General features: G+C 35.5%; 1 protein-coding gene and 1 non-coding gene across 2 annotated transcripts in view; one reads left to right on the top strand and one right to left on the bottom strand.

Annotated features, from left to right (window-relative positions):
* The window catches only part of Smp_143660 (mdn1, midasin-related), a gene marked incomplete at its 5' end in the record, with an annotated part of 55,771 nt that overhangs the window by 3,015 nt on the left and 36,298 nt on the right, over positions 1 to 16,458 (bottom strand). The window contains 11 exons of the mRNA XM_018797754.1: positions 956 to 1,070; positions 3,385 to 3,458; positions 4,963 to 5,097; positions 7,240 to 7,340; positions 7,471 to 7,477; positions 10,110 to 10,280; positions 11,211 to 11,516; positions 12,621 to 12,872; positions 13,771 to 13,815; positions 14,935 to 15,029; positions 16,210 to 16,317. Of these exons, the coding sequence (XP_018652764.1) occupies positions 956 to 1,070; positions 3,385 to 3,458; positions 4,963 to 5,097; positions 7,240 to 7,340; positions 7,471 to 7,477; positions 10,110 to 10,280; positions 11,211 to 11,516; positions 12,621 to 12,872; positions 13,771 to 13,815; positions 14,935 to 15,029; positions 16,210 to 16,317 (1,409 nt within the window). The remainder of the gene's footprint in view (positions 1 to 955; positions 1,071 to 3,384; positions 3,459 to 4,962; positions 5,098 to 7,239; positions 7,341 to 7,470; positions 7,478 to 10,109; positions 10,281 to 11,210; positions 11,517 to 12,620; positions 12,873 to 13,770; positions 13,816 to 14,934; positions 15,030 to 16,209; positions 16,318 to 16,458) is intronic.
* Smp_tRNA_00441_Gln_TTG.1.1 lies at positions 2,165 to 2,231 on the top strand. Its single transcript has one exon. It is a non-coding gene (tRNA).

Genomic DNA, 16,458 nt, shown 5'->3' with positions numbered 1-16,458 from the left:
GCAGTGCTTCCAGGTTTTCTATGGTGGTCTGGCTCCAATTGACTCATGATTTCAACTATGAAAATATTGAAATATCCACAAAAACCCCTTCTGATCTCTTAAATTATACGAATTCTCCAAATTCTATTCAATTATTACGTAACCAACCCTAATTGTTTTTAATCCCATGACTCCTTCATTACCTCTAAAATTATCACACATTTGATCTTATTTGTCTTTGAACTCCACTCAACTATTACGCCACCCACCCTTCATGCTTCCTTCATCCCAATACAAAGTATAAAACTAATTAAATAACTACACCCTAAACTAATTTTGTATGTTATGACATAGAAAAAGATAACTGTACGATGGATGGTTTAATCGTGAAGCTTTCGTTGTTCATAACAATACCAATGCCTTAGGTAAAAGTTTGGGCTGATAATATCATTCATAAGAATAACGAAAGTTTCATGATTAACTTGAAGAGCGAACATGCACCAAAATTGTTACAAATCTTCTCCATCTCCAAGATTACATATATTGGATTTTGAAGTGATGAAGAAAATATTCACCTAAAGTGGATGCTTTTTGGTAGTAGTAGAGCTTTCATTGTTATTCTGACAAGATCAGCGATTAATTCATGGATATTACAAGTTGGCAGTGATTAGAATTTTGTTGAAGGGGTTTTGTGGAGATTGGTTTAATTTGTAAGCTGTATTTGTCACAGATTAGCCTCACTTGGGTTACTATTGGGAAGAGTACTGGAACGTTGTAAGGTTCTAGTATGTATGGTACTCTACAGGTGTGTGCGCACGCGACTCTACCAGGGAACGAAACCTGTTTTTCCTGGGTTCGATTCTTGATAGAGTCGTGTGTTTAGTGGGAAATTCAATAACAATATCATTTCTACCAAGACTAAACCACACAGGGTATATGCTAGATGAAAAAGAAATTGAATAATCATATTGCATACCTGAACAAGTGATGTTTTCGGTTGTCCAAAAGTGAATTGACTTAATACACGTGGACCAGCATCTGTTACCCATGGATCTTTTAAATCATGAAGTACACGTACTGATTCACCGAAACTATTAAATAATAAAGTGTAAATGAAGAAATTTATTCATATTTTATGGACATTTCATATTCTATATTGTTCCAAATATCAAATGCTTTAATCCAAAGTAATCTAGTCGGTAAAGTTTCTAACATTCACTTTCATAATTTTGACTTAGGGAGTCTATTTTTCTACCAATGGAGTCCTTATTGACTTTATTTCGCTCTCGAACTGTTATATCCCGATAACAATAGTGAATGGTAACTTTGGAATCCATTTATGGACCAATATTATACATATCAATTTTATCGTATATTTGCTAAATAATTAAACTACTTATATTTATGTTCCTTTCATTATGAGCTTGATTTTGACTCTTCGACTATTATTGTACGATTTACCATTCCTGAGTTATACCCACTCTATTAATTACTGTTCCCCACATTCACAGCCACATTCGGCCAACTCTTGAACAAATGTTATTTTCTATTTTATTGGTATGACGCGGTCTGTCTGTTTGGTATATAAACACAGTATGTTTGAAATACAAGGATTCATACCACAGAGGCTGTTATTGGTGTTCTGGACTTAACTGGCTGTGCTAGGCAGAAGCAGGATCGACAAGCACTCTAGACTGCTCGTACGGTTTTCGTGTGTCACTGTTCCAATCGATAATTCGCTGCTCTCTGATCGGCGGTTTTATCACATCATACATTAAATGGGAATCCACTCGGTCACAAGATATAACACGAACTACTAATAATACATTTTTTTCATGATTTTCCCATATTCCACTCATAATCAGGATGCGTATAGAAAGACAGTGAATCTCATATTTATTCCATACAATATTTATACTGAATAGATAGAGTGATAAACATTTGTCGCTGTAGAAATATTGATACAATTACCGGTTATTCAGTGACTTTATAATATCAATTCTATATAGAGTCTTTAAAAACATAAATTCAATTTTCAAGCATGGTAAGCAAAGATGGATAGTGGTTAGTAGTGGAATGCAGGACTGACCAGTTGCAGTTGTAAACATCAATGGGAAGATAAAAACAAACAAAACTAAATGAATTTAAACTTCACCCCATTGCACAAGCAAGTGGCTATCAGGACTCAGTGGCCGAGTGGATAACGCGATGGCGTTTGAAGTGAAAAGTACTGGGTTCGAGTCCCAGAGTGAACATCAACTCTGAGATGCAGGTACATCCAGCTGACGAGTCCCAAATAGGACGAAACGCGCGTCCTGGGTTCCACTGCTAGCCACTATCCATCTCTGCTTACCATGCTTATGAATTAAGGCCATATCGAGGCAATACGCACAAGATGCACATATGCCAATTAGAGACTGACCAGTTGCAGTCCTAACACATCGATGAGAAGATTCAAACAAACAATATTGAATGAATTTAAAGGCAACGCTTTCTGTGTAGTTATAATCTTCGTATATAGTATTTAATTTTCATTAAGGCAAAGCAAGGACTGCATTCCTACACATGAATAACATATGAAACTCAAAACAACTGACAGCAAGCCAATATCAAAGTCACAATCTCCAATACAAACATCAAGACAGTTCTACTGTACGGAGCTGAAACTTGCAGAACTACCACAACCATCATCAAAAAGGTACAAGTATTTATAAACAATTGTCTAAGTAAGATACTCAATGTCCGTTGGTCGGATAGCATCAGGAACAGCCTACTGTGGTAGAGAACAAACCACCTTCCAACTAAGGAAGAAATTAGGAAAAGATGTTAGAAGTGGATAGGACACACACTGAGGAAATTACCAAACTGCATCGCAAAGCGATCCCTAACTTGGAATCCCGAAGGGAAACGGAAAAGAGGAAGACCAAAGAACCCGCTGCATCGGGAATCGGAAGCAAACATCAAAAGGATGAATAGCAATTGGAAAGTACGGCTCAGAACAGAGTTCGATGGAGAATGCTGGTGAGTGGTCTATGATCCTCCACAATGCTAACGGGCATAAGTAAGTGAGGCTATTCTCCATTCATCAGTTCATATACAAACATCAAGATAAAACTTTGAGTTCTTCTTTAAAAGTCAATACATTAAATTAATTATTGCTAATCCAGAATGATCCTAAACATAAGTGATTTGGTCTGTTAGGACACTCAATTGTTAATCGATAGCCTACAAGGTGAAACTTCATCAAAGCAGCCAGATAGCAGTATTTTAAGCCTTCACAGAAACAGTATACGTCAAAGTAATCAATGTATATAAACCTATATGCTTGGTGAATAAATTACATGACTCTAATGATTCATATCAAACAAGATAACTGAAAAAAATTGCATACAACTAAGAACATACCTGCAAACACCTATTCGACCTACTTCTAAAAGATTTAATGCAGTGATTACTGTTGTCAATGATTCAAAAGTCATCTAGAATGTGGGAAAAAACAGTGGAAGTATAACTATAGATGAATTAAATAACAATATTGTTGGCTGATAGATATTTGTTTATACTTGCTTAGTATAAGAACAATCTGATCAATCTGGTAAAAATATGTGTTGAACCAAGTTACCATACCAAATAAGCACGACGATATGAAATTAACAGTAACCACTATCTTGATGTAGTGCCCTACCTTGTATATCATGGTGACTCAACCGAGCTATATTGACTAGAACACCTATTTCTTGAGGTTCTGTTATAAAAGGTATGTTGGTACATCGTCGGTAGTAAAATCTGGGGAGTATGAAGTTAAAAACTACTCGCCAAAAGGATATATGTGACTAATCTTTAATAGTGATCTGTTGTGGTAATGTATTTACACTCTCACGTTGCCAAGATCATCATTTACGCAATTCACTTTTCAGGTGTAGCAACAAGAAATATCCTGTTACAATGCCAGAAGCACTCTCATTCCTATAACATCACTTGAGATCATCTCGTTCATAATTAAAACCCATATTCATTACATAATATTTGGTTCGTTTCTCTTAATAACACTCCATAAGTTTTCGGTTTCGTCCAAGTGTACCACTAAAGAAACGATCCGAATATATATCAAGAAGTAAGTTGTTTATCTAAAACTTTATCAATCAGAATAACTCATTCTATTCGTACTTCAACACAATCTACACAAACACACACTCAATCTCAACTTTACTATTTCATATCACAAATGGATACATTTTTCATACACACAAACACATACAGTGATATGTTATGCAGAAATAACGTGACATTGATGGGTTTAGACTTGTGTTAATATTATTTCGGTTATTTATTTGTGTGTTCTGAAGAAGTGACTTAAATGAGGTTACAAAACATTTTCTACTCATTGGGATAACAAGAGGGATATAATTATGATGTGAACAAAGAAACATGACAAACAACGGAAGCTATTTTGGGGGGGGGGTCGTTATTTCACTCAATTCAAAGTTTATGAGTTTTGACTCTGATGATTCTATGATCTATAAGCTTCCGTTCAGTATATGATTCACTGGCATACCCTTTTGTGTTCCAAAGCTGTTGTAATTTAAACGTGACCTTTTGTACTTTGTTCTTCTGCCCTAATGCTCACTTTGGACATAATTGTATTTTCCTAATTATTTGTACGTTGTGGTCGTGTTAGTCGTCTATTTATTCATGTATCTTTTTACACTAATTTAAATTGGGAATTTAGAATGGATCGAGTAATATTCTAGTTGACTCGTTTTTTCTCTCGTGTACGCTTGTCAACCAATCAAGTGATAGAATATTTTTCGTCTTTCTGACCAAGGCCGTCAGTCTTAATTCGAACTCGCGTCTTTCTAGCCTTAAGTTTAAACCAGTTAACCTACCGTGTTAGGGCCTCAATGCAGATCGACATAAGTTCTCTCCTGTATATTTATTGGGTAGACAGATGAAGGACATAACAAATCATCATTAATAACTTACTTGTTTACAAAGATTTTCAGACATTGATGATGAATCGTCTACAGCAATTAAAATACGATATTCACGTTGACTAGGCTGTGAACGACGTAGCCAAATTTTATCTTTACGAAATTGACTAGCTAAATATGGAATAATCTAAGAAGATTTTGTTTTGAAAAAAGGAATAGAAAGATATGTATGATCATTCCCATCTCAAATTGTATGGTACTCAAAATGATGACAATTATCAAGAGAAAGCTAGAAGGTTTCTCTTTACAAGTCGATTTCTTCTTTGGGAACATTTTAAAATGGAGGTATTTACCATCTATTATGTTTTAAAATAATAATAAACAGTTTAAAAAGTACTCTACATGCAAGTGGCTATCAGGACTCAGTGGCCGAGTGGATAACGCGATGGCGTTTGAAGTGAAAAGTACTGGGTTCGAGTCTCAGTGTGAATATCAACTCTGAGATGCAGGTACATCCAGCTGATGAGTCCCAAGTAGGACGAAACGCACGTCCTGAATTCTATTGCTAGCCACTATCCATCTTTGCTTGCCATACTCTACAAACAGTTTCTTAATTTAATGTAATAAAGAAAATATAGATATATTTCTTAATTGAAGATTCTAAGCTTAAAAATAATCTGACTGGATCATTTCTGTTGATATTCAGGAATGAAGTTTGACCAGTCGTTGCTGGTATACGTGCGTCTCAAATGGATTGCCATATTATAGGCTAATTATGACTGGGGCAGTTGTTTTCAAGACACGCATCTCGTTTTTGTTAATTAGATATACCTGTATACAAATGTTGATGTTCATATTAGGACTAAGACCCAGTACCTTTCGTTTCAAAAGGGATTGTGCTATTCACTGCTATTGAATTCAGTAGTTTAAACATTGAACTCAACATCAACACTGGAAAACGGAACGTAAAGCCAGCTAATGAATTCAAAATAAGACGAAAAACACATCCTGGATGAAACTGTTGATTAGATAGATTCAATACATCTACAGTTCATTCAGGTAATTTCAGGAAAGTAATCATTTGAAATAACAACGGAAACTCATGAACCATAACATTATTGAAAAAGTCAGTGACGCACTTCACTTTAAATATTCGACTATCAAAAAGAAATCCCTTCACGTCTTCTGTTTACATTATTGAAGCATGTAAACCGTTTTCCAAATCGTAAACACATTTTACTGAAGTATGGTAATGGTAATAGTCACAGAGTATGGAAACCTAATCCATATATTAAACATAAGATACACTTCAGAACCTGAGAGAGCTTTAAGTTCAAGTTCTAAATGAGACCATGGACACTAAGTACATGAGACTAGGAACCAACATGTAGGGTGACAAACCTATGACTACAAACTTTAATACTAGAACCTACGAAAAAAAGATAACCAAGTCAACTCTTTACATTAATTAGAATTTATAACTGAGTTCAGTCAGTCAGCTACAGCGTAGGACCAGGCAACATATATGCATCGGTCCAAGTTGCCATACCTCATTAGTACAACAAGATGAATACCATATTCATAGAAGTAGTTAATTTAGTGGTGGTGGTAATATATAACTGAGTTAACGAAAGATGAATGAAAACTCAATGCATTAACACCATCCAAATCTATTTTCACTGATATTGTCCATAGTCTTTAAGCAAAGATTATGAATGTTCCCTAGATTGAAAGCGAAAGATTGAACATCTTTATATAATTAAGAAAAAAAATAATCAATCAGTTTATGAACTGGTTTTATGTCTTATTCTAACTGTAGTTAACTCTTTCTAAATATGTTTATTTAATTACGCCTGTTTCCCTTCGTGGATAAGAGCATACACTGCCCACCAGGATTCTTCATCGAACTTTATCCTGGGCAATCCTTCTAAATTTAACCATTTGTCAATTAAAATGGAGTAGTGATTTAGACTGGTCCACCAGGGTGTTTGGTACCTGAGTGGTTGCGCCACAGGATTGTGCTGTACTGTTCGGATTATAGCGTTGAAGCCTATATAGCGTCTGGTTCTCCTATAGGGCGGGATTGAGCTGAACCGCTTGGATTAAGCCTGGGCAGTGTCTGGCTCTCCTGTTAAACGGGATTAAGCTGTACTGTTTGGATTGCCGCATGAAAGTCTGGATGGTGTCTGGTTCTCCTGAAAACCAATGCAAGATTACCCTGGCTCATAAGGGTATATTATATAACTAACTGAAGTAATTTAAACGATTGATTTTTAATCATATCTAAATGGAAGTTCATAGAAATATAACATTTATTAGATCAACTAACCTTTCGCATATTGATACGTTTTCCTGTTCGATAATCTCCACGTAAACGTGAAGCTTTAGTTGGTTCAAGAACTAAACGAAGTGTTTCACATAATTGACGTGCTAAACTATTCGATCGTTGACATACAATGACAATCAGACATTTCATGATGTTCTGAGAATTTATTCTCTATAATTTGTAGATTTGTTGGAATCTCTGTAGATAGATTTACATTAGTGGATTGAAGTAAACTTTCAGCCTTTAAAAAGGAATAAATAAAATAAAAGAGAGAGAAAGAGAACAGATAGATGTTAAATTGAAACATACTGATTGTTAAGTTTGTTTCCATTCAATCTTTATTTTTTTTTACGTCATTTCACTTCCGCGACGTGTATTACCCTATATGTATTTACTTACTAATATTCAGTATGTTTTAGTATTCGCAATGTTTTATTGTGTAGGATAAGGTTGGAAGAAAGCTAGGGGCGGTCAGACCAAAACGTGGCACAAATCCATGAAGTCACCGACAACTGGACTGAGTCATGTTGGTAGGTGTAGACTAAATGGTTGGGATTCGCGAGATGATAGCAACCGATGGTTAGAGACCTTGAATGACATGGCTCAAAATCGTTTGCAATGGTGAAGGTCCATCCACTCTTTGTGTTCTACCAAATTCTAATCTTCTGAATTCTTCATGTTTCTATCTTATTATTATAATCCTTCAATAACATCATGAAACCCTAATCTTTCGCATTAATGCTTATACTCTTACTACTTCTACCACTATGGGATTTGAATCGATGACTGGATCTCTGTGATAATGTGGTATGGCAACTCGAACTGATTTACGTACGTACGAAGTTCTACGTTTTAACTAACTGACTGACTGTTGTACATGTTGTAGGAATTCTTTAAATTATGCTGATAAAGCACAGTTTTGAGTATTATGTTTCAGTATGCGCGATCTTAGTCTTGTTTGAAGCTCATCAGCTCTAGATTTATTCATTTCAACAAAATATAAATACTAAGATATTAGCTAAGTCCTTGTCGTTTCACACGACAAAGATCTATCCACTATGTTGCTGGGTTTAGTTAATAATCAGCTTATTCAATGAGTAAAAAGATATTTCTGTGGAGTAGAAAGTATAGGTCATAGGTGTCTTCGAAGCATTGCTCGTATATCCTGGGACCACCGGGTAAGTAATGCAGTTGTTAGGAAACGGGTACTAGGTAAGGATGGCAAGTCGATTGGTGAAGTAGTGAAACTTCATCAGTTGAGATGGTTGGGACACGTGTTACGTATGCTCAACCACCGAATGCCCCAAAGTTCAATGTTTTATGGTGTAGGAGTAAGTTAGAAGAAATCTAGGGGCGGTCAGACCAAAACGTGGCACAAATCCATGAAGTCACCGACAACTGGACTGAGTCATGTTGGTAGGTGTAGACTAAATGGTTGGGATTCGCGAGATGATAGCAATCGATGGTTAGAGACCTTGAATGACATGGCTCAAAATCGTTTGCAATGGCGCAGGTCCATCCACTCTTCGTGTTCTGCCAAATTCTATTCTTCTGAATTCTTCATGTCTCTATCTTTTTTTTCCCTCTTTCCAAATTTATTTCACTGGATTATACTCCTTCGATAACATCTTCAGCCCCTGATCTTTCCGATTAGTGATTATAGTCTTACTACTTCTACTACTATGGGATTTGAATAGACAACTGTATCTCTGTGCTAATGTGGTATGGCAACTTGAACTGATGTACGTACGTACGAAGTTCTACGTTGTGACTGACTGATTCGCATAATCTGACAATATTCCGTTTATCTATTATTACAATTGTGTCATCTTATTACTTATTTATTTAAACCCATAAATTGTTTCCATTAGATGTTTTCAGATCAAAGGTACCGGTTAAAAGTTTGTTTTATTGTAACAGTTTTCATATTTCAATGTTTTTTTATACATTTTGAGGTTGCTTGCCCTTTTAATTTCGGCAGAGCTATCATCTGTCATATGTCTTATCCTATGTACTAGATACATCCAGCTGACGAGTCCGAAATAGGACGAAACGCGCGTCCTGGATTACACTGTTAGCGACTATCCATCTTTGTTTATAATCCTATGTACTGTTTATAAAGCACTGTTCACTGATTGTATACGAACTCAGTAGACACCTCACAAGTTGATGCTTAAATTATATTTCATGTAATTTCATAATTATAGTACCGTTTTTACAGATAATTTTGAATTATTAGTTCGTCATATTTTAAGGTATCACTCGATCATGATGTTAAAGCCTTGATAAAGAGTAAACACTGAGATGAAGGGAAAAATACAAGAGTAATAGAGATACATGTACACTAGGCAGTGTTGAAGAGTCAATATCAGTAATCAGTTTATTTCGAAATTTTTCATCTTTGTAAAAAAACAAAAAATCCTCAGTGAACAAACTCATCATCAACTCGATTTTCAGGAAATTCATTCTATATTACGCACTGTATAAGACTAAACTGCACTATACATAGGTAAACTTTGAATGAACCGTTAATAACCAACAACTGTCAGTGATTACAGATAAGTCATTTCTCGTAAATTTTGCAAGAATTACACAGTGCGAAATGGAAATGATAAGTTTGTCATCCAACATGTCAATCGTGGCCAAAATAGCTTAATAGTAACAACCTAAACTCTAAGGTTGAGCATGTACGATGGAGGGTTCGAACCTAAGAATCTTCTTCAGATTAGAAGTACACGTCACTGACAAGTGTCGATTAGCAAGAAACTGAGTGCTACAGTTTCCTGTAGAACACTTTCAACCGTTTAATAAAAGTAGGAGTAGGCAATCAACAAAAAAAACAATTCAATTGATAAACGACTACAATAACTTACTCTTGTACAACTGATTGATTCAGGTGGTCTTTGTGCGCTTAAAGTTGGGACAAATTCTTTTGTTGGATCTGATTCAACTGTTTCATGACCACCGGGTACTTGATTTCCTTTCATTAAAGGTTTTACATGTTTATTTTGTTGAGGTAATACATTTGTGGAGGCATCAGTCTTCTATAGAAAAGATTTATATAATCATGCAAAAAATAAACACATTAAAACTTATATTACTAAAATCAAGTTTGCATGTTTTAAATTAACCATTGAGCTGTTTCATTCCAGTATGAGGCTCCTCTAAGAGACGTGTAGCGACAACAACGCCTGAAAAATCAAATCCTTAACTTTGAGGTATCTTGATGAGTGCGTTAACTATTATAGAACTAAATTGAAGTCCGATATATCAATATTTACAAAACCAATCAATTTGCGATATGTTCCGACTATTATGTAGTATTACTGGTAACGAGTATTCTACTGTAACTATGCATTTTTATCATACTATCTCCTTTACGGAATATCCTTTTTGGATTCACACCAGCGCCAGGAAGCAATATCTGTTTCTCTTCTTCTTCTTTAAAAACTTGTAATAACAACAAAATAAACACTTCAAGCAAAGTCGGATGGTAGCCAGCAGTGCGATTCAGGACGCTTGCTCCACATTGTTCGGGACTTATCAGTTGGATACACCTGTGGAGACGCTAATCACAAGATTACTTGTAGGTAGTATGTAGCTGAAGGTGGCCTCAAACTTGTCAAAGTCTTGGAGTGCAGAGTTTCGGTACATCGAAAGCACGGCGTAGGCAGAATACTTGGTGACCAGACGAGAAGATAGTTCGGATTGCGGAACACATGGAAAGATACAAATACATGATCGAATGACATGCATACATACTATGGAAACACCATAATTTCTTTTCTACTGAATGTTTTGTTTTACACCTGTATCTCAGTGTTAATGATTATATCAGGATTTAATGACAATAACGAGATAATTCATACAGGATGCACATATACCAACAGAAACTGATCAAATGCAACCCGTAGCATCAATGGTAAAATTTAAACAACCAATAAAAATGAACCAAGCACACAATAGTAGTATACCTCTAATTCAGATATGGGTAATTTTCCGTCGTCATCAATGTTATTGTCATTGTCATTTTCTAATCCAATATCTTTCTCCTCTCGATCATTATCATTAGATTTCTTCATTGGATCACTGTTGCCTAATAATTGCTGTTCAGCTTGATCTAATGTAGCAGAATCACGAACACACGGATAATCATCTTCATTGTGAGCATTTAAGTCTTCTGAATTTGGTAAATGTTGAAATAGTTCTGAGTTTTGATTAGGCAACGGCGATTGTTGCTTTTCTGAACAATGTTCCAAGTCTATTTCTATGGTTTCAGCCTACAAAGACGATGCAAACAAAACAAAATATGAGTTATTTTTTATTTCTGTTGACATAACTAGTATGTAAAACCAACCGGAAGTCGAAAACCTGGTACCAGAAGGCAAAGAAAATTGAGCTGAAGTGAATAGAAGATAAAATAGAAAGCGATTGTGGACTGGAAGAGTCATACAGAATGTGAAAAACAAATGATGAAAATTTGCAAACAAGGTATTCAGTGCATAGTTCTCGTATTTCACCAAGAGATTCTGTAATTATGTACTCGGTTGTCCCCATCTGTGTTCTCATTTATTACAATAGTACAGTTGATTAAGTGGATATCGGCACTTTCTTAAAATCAAAAATAACGCTAGAAGGGTATTTCAGGGACAGTGTTTCGTTCGACCACGTATTCCTGCATCAGTGTTCGCAATAAAGGACTCGATACTCGGGGATCTATCGCTTCAGACGGAGGTAGTGTTGTCTAGCTGTTAGATTACTATTTAAATACGATTTTTTAGTTTCATAATTTTCATGTTGAGGACTGTATAAATTATAAGGGATACTCGAGAGAATACAATGTCTCTCATCATTAAGACGAATGTATTGTTATTCAACCACACGAGGATCTCAAAAGTAATTGAAAATAACAAAGCAATAAAAATAAATAGAACGAAAATTTCATAATTGACTTCACGAAATGATTTCAATTAAATAATCGTTGAAAACTAGGAAGCAAAGAACAGCTTTTCTGTTCTGTCATAGGAGTTCATACATTGTTGTGCATTTACCATCCCATCGGAGATCGAACTCCGAACTTTCGGGTGCCGAAACGAACATTTAACTTTCACATCATTGAGTTGATAAGGAATGGTTTAAATTTCTTAACTTTAATCCAATCGCGATATTGCACAACCATCTTCCAATGACATTGGTGAGTAACAACATCATACCCAACTTAGGTGAACTCCATTGATCATGATTTCTCGCTAGAACTCCTGGAAGGATTACCAGAAATTATGCACTAATACGCACATTATCATTATAGTGGATTTGTGGAGATTGTTAAATGTCATAGTTTACATCATACATTGATCTTAGCTAAACGAATTGTCAAAACTAACCTTAGATAGAGCATTTTGTTTGTTTGATAAGCTTCGATTGTCTGATGTTGGTTTTGGACCAGAGTGTGTTTGATTTCTTTTAACGTCTTGCTGACACTGTTGTTGCTGTTCTGCATTGGCTCCGGAAGTATCTGACTGACTAGTGGATGTAGTATATTTTTCACCTGAAACATTTCCTTGATTGCTATGTTGTGTAGAAGTTTGATTGGAAGAATTAACATCAGTATCATCATGATCGACATTATTGGTTTCCTTTCATAAGTCAGTTGATTAACACATACAAAAAACAAACAAGTGAGATTAGCCATGTTGATTATCATAAAGTATTCGAAATTGTGAAATATAAGTAGGTTAGCTTACATCTACACAGGAAAATTGCTGGCTAACTAAAGTTGTTTATTGTTCCAGAGTAAAAGTGGAACGGTAACTTAATGGTTCGACTTTCGTCCACTGAGTTCCAGGTCCGAACTCCGATCAACTTCAGCTCTGGTTACCGTGTAGTATTATTGGCTATTATACTTAGATTGTGTCTCATGTCAAAGTACCTGGCAAACTTATGACCCATTAAAATGGCAGCGCAATATGTTCGTAGAAATTTGAAAAATAATGCAATCTATGTCTGTGTTAAGCATGACAAGAAGGATATTTATGTAAAGGCTAGTCCTTGAGTGGTTTAAGAGGTATGAGATGGTTACGGAAGCTCGGTTACCAATACTGTGGAAGTTTCTTTCTTATTAGGTCATTTACTGAAACTTGGTCCCGTCGATTACTGATAATAAACGAAGAGACGACCAAGAAACAGTTGTTTATTCCCAGTATCATGCACAGTTGTTTTACGAATAGTTCTGGATCTACTAACTGAATCAAATCTTTAGAGCTTAACATTGAGACTGAAAACCTGTATGCGGAATGCGCATTGTACTATTTTAACGACTGGCTTCTTATCTGCCCTTTCCATATAATTTAACTCTAACTGTATTCTAGAAGCTTGTAGTTCTTTTAAAAGTCGGTCAATGTAGTAACAAATTGATTGAGTAAACCTACAGAAAGTCGGTCCTAGTAGAAGTACAAGTCAATTGTTGGAAAACTGCGATATTATGAAAAAAATTAACAAAAAAGATTAACGAAACAACAAAGTGTATAAGCTTACTGTTTTATCATCCTCTTGAGGATTGTGCTCATCTCCCCCGAAAGCCTAAAATTCAAATTATTTTTAAATAAGTCAAACCGAAAATCTAATGTGTATGAGAATATTACTGTCAATTTAACAGTTAACTGTTTATAAAATTGAAAATACAGAATGATGCTGATTGAATCAGCCAGTCAGTCGGTCACAACGTAGAACTTCGTGCGTACGTACATCAGTTCGAGTTACCATACCACATTGGCGCAGAGATGCCGTTGTCGATTCAAATCCCATAGTGGTAGAAGTAGTAACAGTATAAGCAGTAAACCGAAAGATTAGGGTTTGAAGATGTTATTCAAAGAGTATAATCCAGTGAAATAGATTTGAAAAGAGAAACATGAAGAATTCAGAAGATTAGAATTTGGTAGAACACAAAGAGTGGATGCACCTTCGCCATTGCAAATGGTTTTGATCCATGCCATTCAAGGTCCCTAACCATCGGTTGCTATCATCTCGTGGATCTCAACCAGGTAGTCTACACCTACCAACATGACTCAGTCCACTTGTCAGTGACTTCATGGAGTTGTGCCACATTTTGGTCTGGCCGACCCTAGCTTTCTTCCAGCCTACTCCTACACCATAATACATTGCAAGTCGGTGGTTGGGCATACGTAACACGTGTCCCAGCCATCTCAATTGATGAGGTTTCACTACTTCATCAATTGATTTGCCATCCTTACTTAGTACCCGTTTCCTAACAACATGCTGATTGAATAGATTGTTTTAAATAAATTCAAAGTTTCTATCAAGGAATCATGAATAATGAAGTGTAACTTTATATCAGGAATAGTGGTAACATCAATGAGATACAATGATCATCACGTAAAATCATACATCGATCATATGATTATAACTTAGTGTGTTTATAGGGAGTGAGCTAACCGTAAGATAGAACAATCTAGTGCCCCCCTCTAGTAACACATTGTGGGAGCAAACCAGTGGAAGACAATAAATAAACATCAAGATAAGGTATATCTAACTACAGGTGGGTCTTGGATCCCACCGCCAAAAACATAATGACAGCTGCTCTACTGACATGCTACTTTTCAAATATTTCAATACCCATGCTATTCTGAAAAAAAAGATTGTTTTAAACTATATATGATATCCGACATTAAAAGAACTTACATTAGATTTATTATTATTGTCATCCAAATCACTTGTACCAGCTCCGTGATAAGGAAATACTTCAACATTTTCAGGAATTTCTGTGTTTTGTTCATCTGATGATAAAGAAATAAATAAAGAACGAAATATAAAATGCGAGGAATAATTGAACCATTACCTCATAGACGGATCAATCAGATTTAGGAAAGTGACTCATCGATTCATGCATATGTCAGTTCGTGATGAAAACTTGAACCCTAGCTTCTAACTCTATTCTAGTTCCTCACACTAACTCATAATTCTGTATTGACTTTAGTAATTAGTTGAAGCTTTTCAAGGTCACTTTGGTTCAAAAGTTATACTCTTGCCATCAAAACTGTTGTATAGGTACTTCGTATATGTTTTGTGTGGATGATATTTTGGTTAATATTGACTTATCAGAAGGGGGTTTTGTGGAGATTTTAGTAATTTTATATAGTTGAGATAATGAGTTAATAGAAGCTAGATCACCATGGAAAAACTGGAAGTACTGGACGATCGTTTCGTCCTATTGTGGAACTCCTCAGCAGTACACATCCCACAATGGGACGAAACGGTTTTCCATGGTGGTCTAGCTTCTATTGACTCATGATCTGAACTATATAATATTGACTTAATTTCTTCAAAAAGTATGTACATTTGATAAAATAAATGGATTGTGGATGGCAGTAAAATTTCTAATGTGCGTTTCATTCTACTTATGACTCATCAGCCAAATGTACCTGGGTCAGTGTTTATGTGCAGCACTCTGGGAACTTGAACCCGATACACTGAACTTCAAAAGCCAACAAATTATCCATAGACCTATATAGCTTGAATAACCATTAGTTTCTTCGACGGATATGATGGCCACATTATAAGAATATTTGAATTATCCCCTTGTTGATACTCTGGACTATATTCTGGTAAATCTTAGTTGGGATCGACAGAGATTTAGGTGACGAGTCTCAAGAGGGACAAAATGCTCATGCCTGAATGGTTAGATCGAGACTTTCCTATTAGGATGTACATATTCCTTTAGAAATAATAATTTATGGATGTCCTTACAGAATATCAACTCAAGAATAAACTGATTTATGATGAATTAAACAGTAGATTAGATATGTAGAATCCTATCGCTTAATATCTGATTGGTACTGATATTACCGACCATGAAGGAAATAATGGTTCCTGTGAGGTCGGCATCATTTTTAGGAAAACATATAAAATGGAGAAGTACAAATCTATGTAAAAAATGATTGTTTGCATACAACTAACCAGTATCCATAGTTTCAATTTTGTTATTTTCATTGATTTCATTCTCATTTATTGCAGATTCCTCTTCGTTATCTTTCTCTCCATCTAATTGACCAGATGATGGATCATCTAAAACACACAGAGGAATGAGAAGAGATGCCTTTTTGGAAATCCATAAACAGGTTTTAATATAGTTCAAGCAACCAGGTAGTGACATTTAGCACTTATATGTGAAAAGCGATTCGAATGTAGCCAACTAGTTTACTGCTT

The sequence above is a fragment of the Schistosoma mansoni genome, chromosome 5, assembly GCF_000237925.1.
Source record: "Schistosoma mansoni strain Puerto Rico chromosome 5, complete genome".
Lineage (NCBI taxonomy): Eukaryota > Metazoa > Platyhelminthes > Trematoda > Strigeidida > Schistosomatidae > Schistosoma > Schistosoma mansoni.
This window is presented reverse-complemented; position numbering and strand designations above follow the sequence as displayed.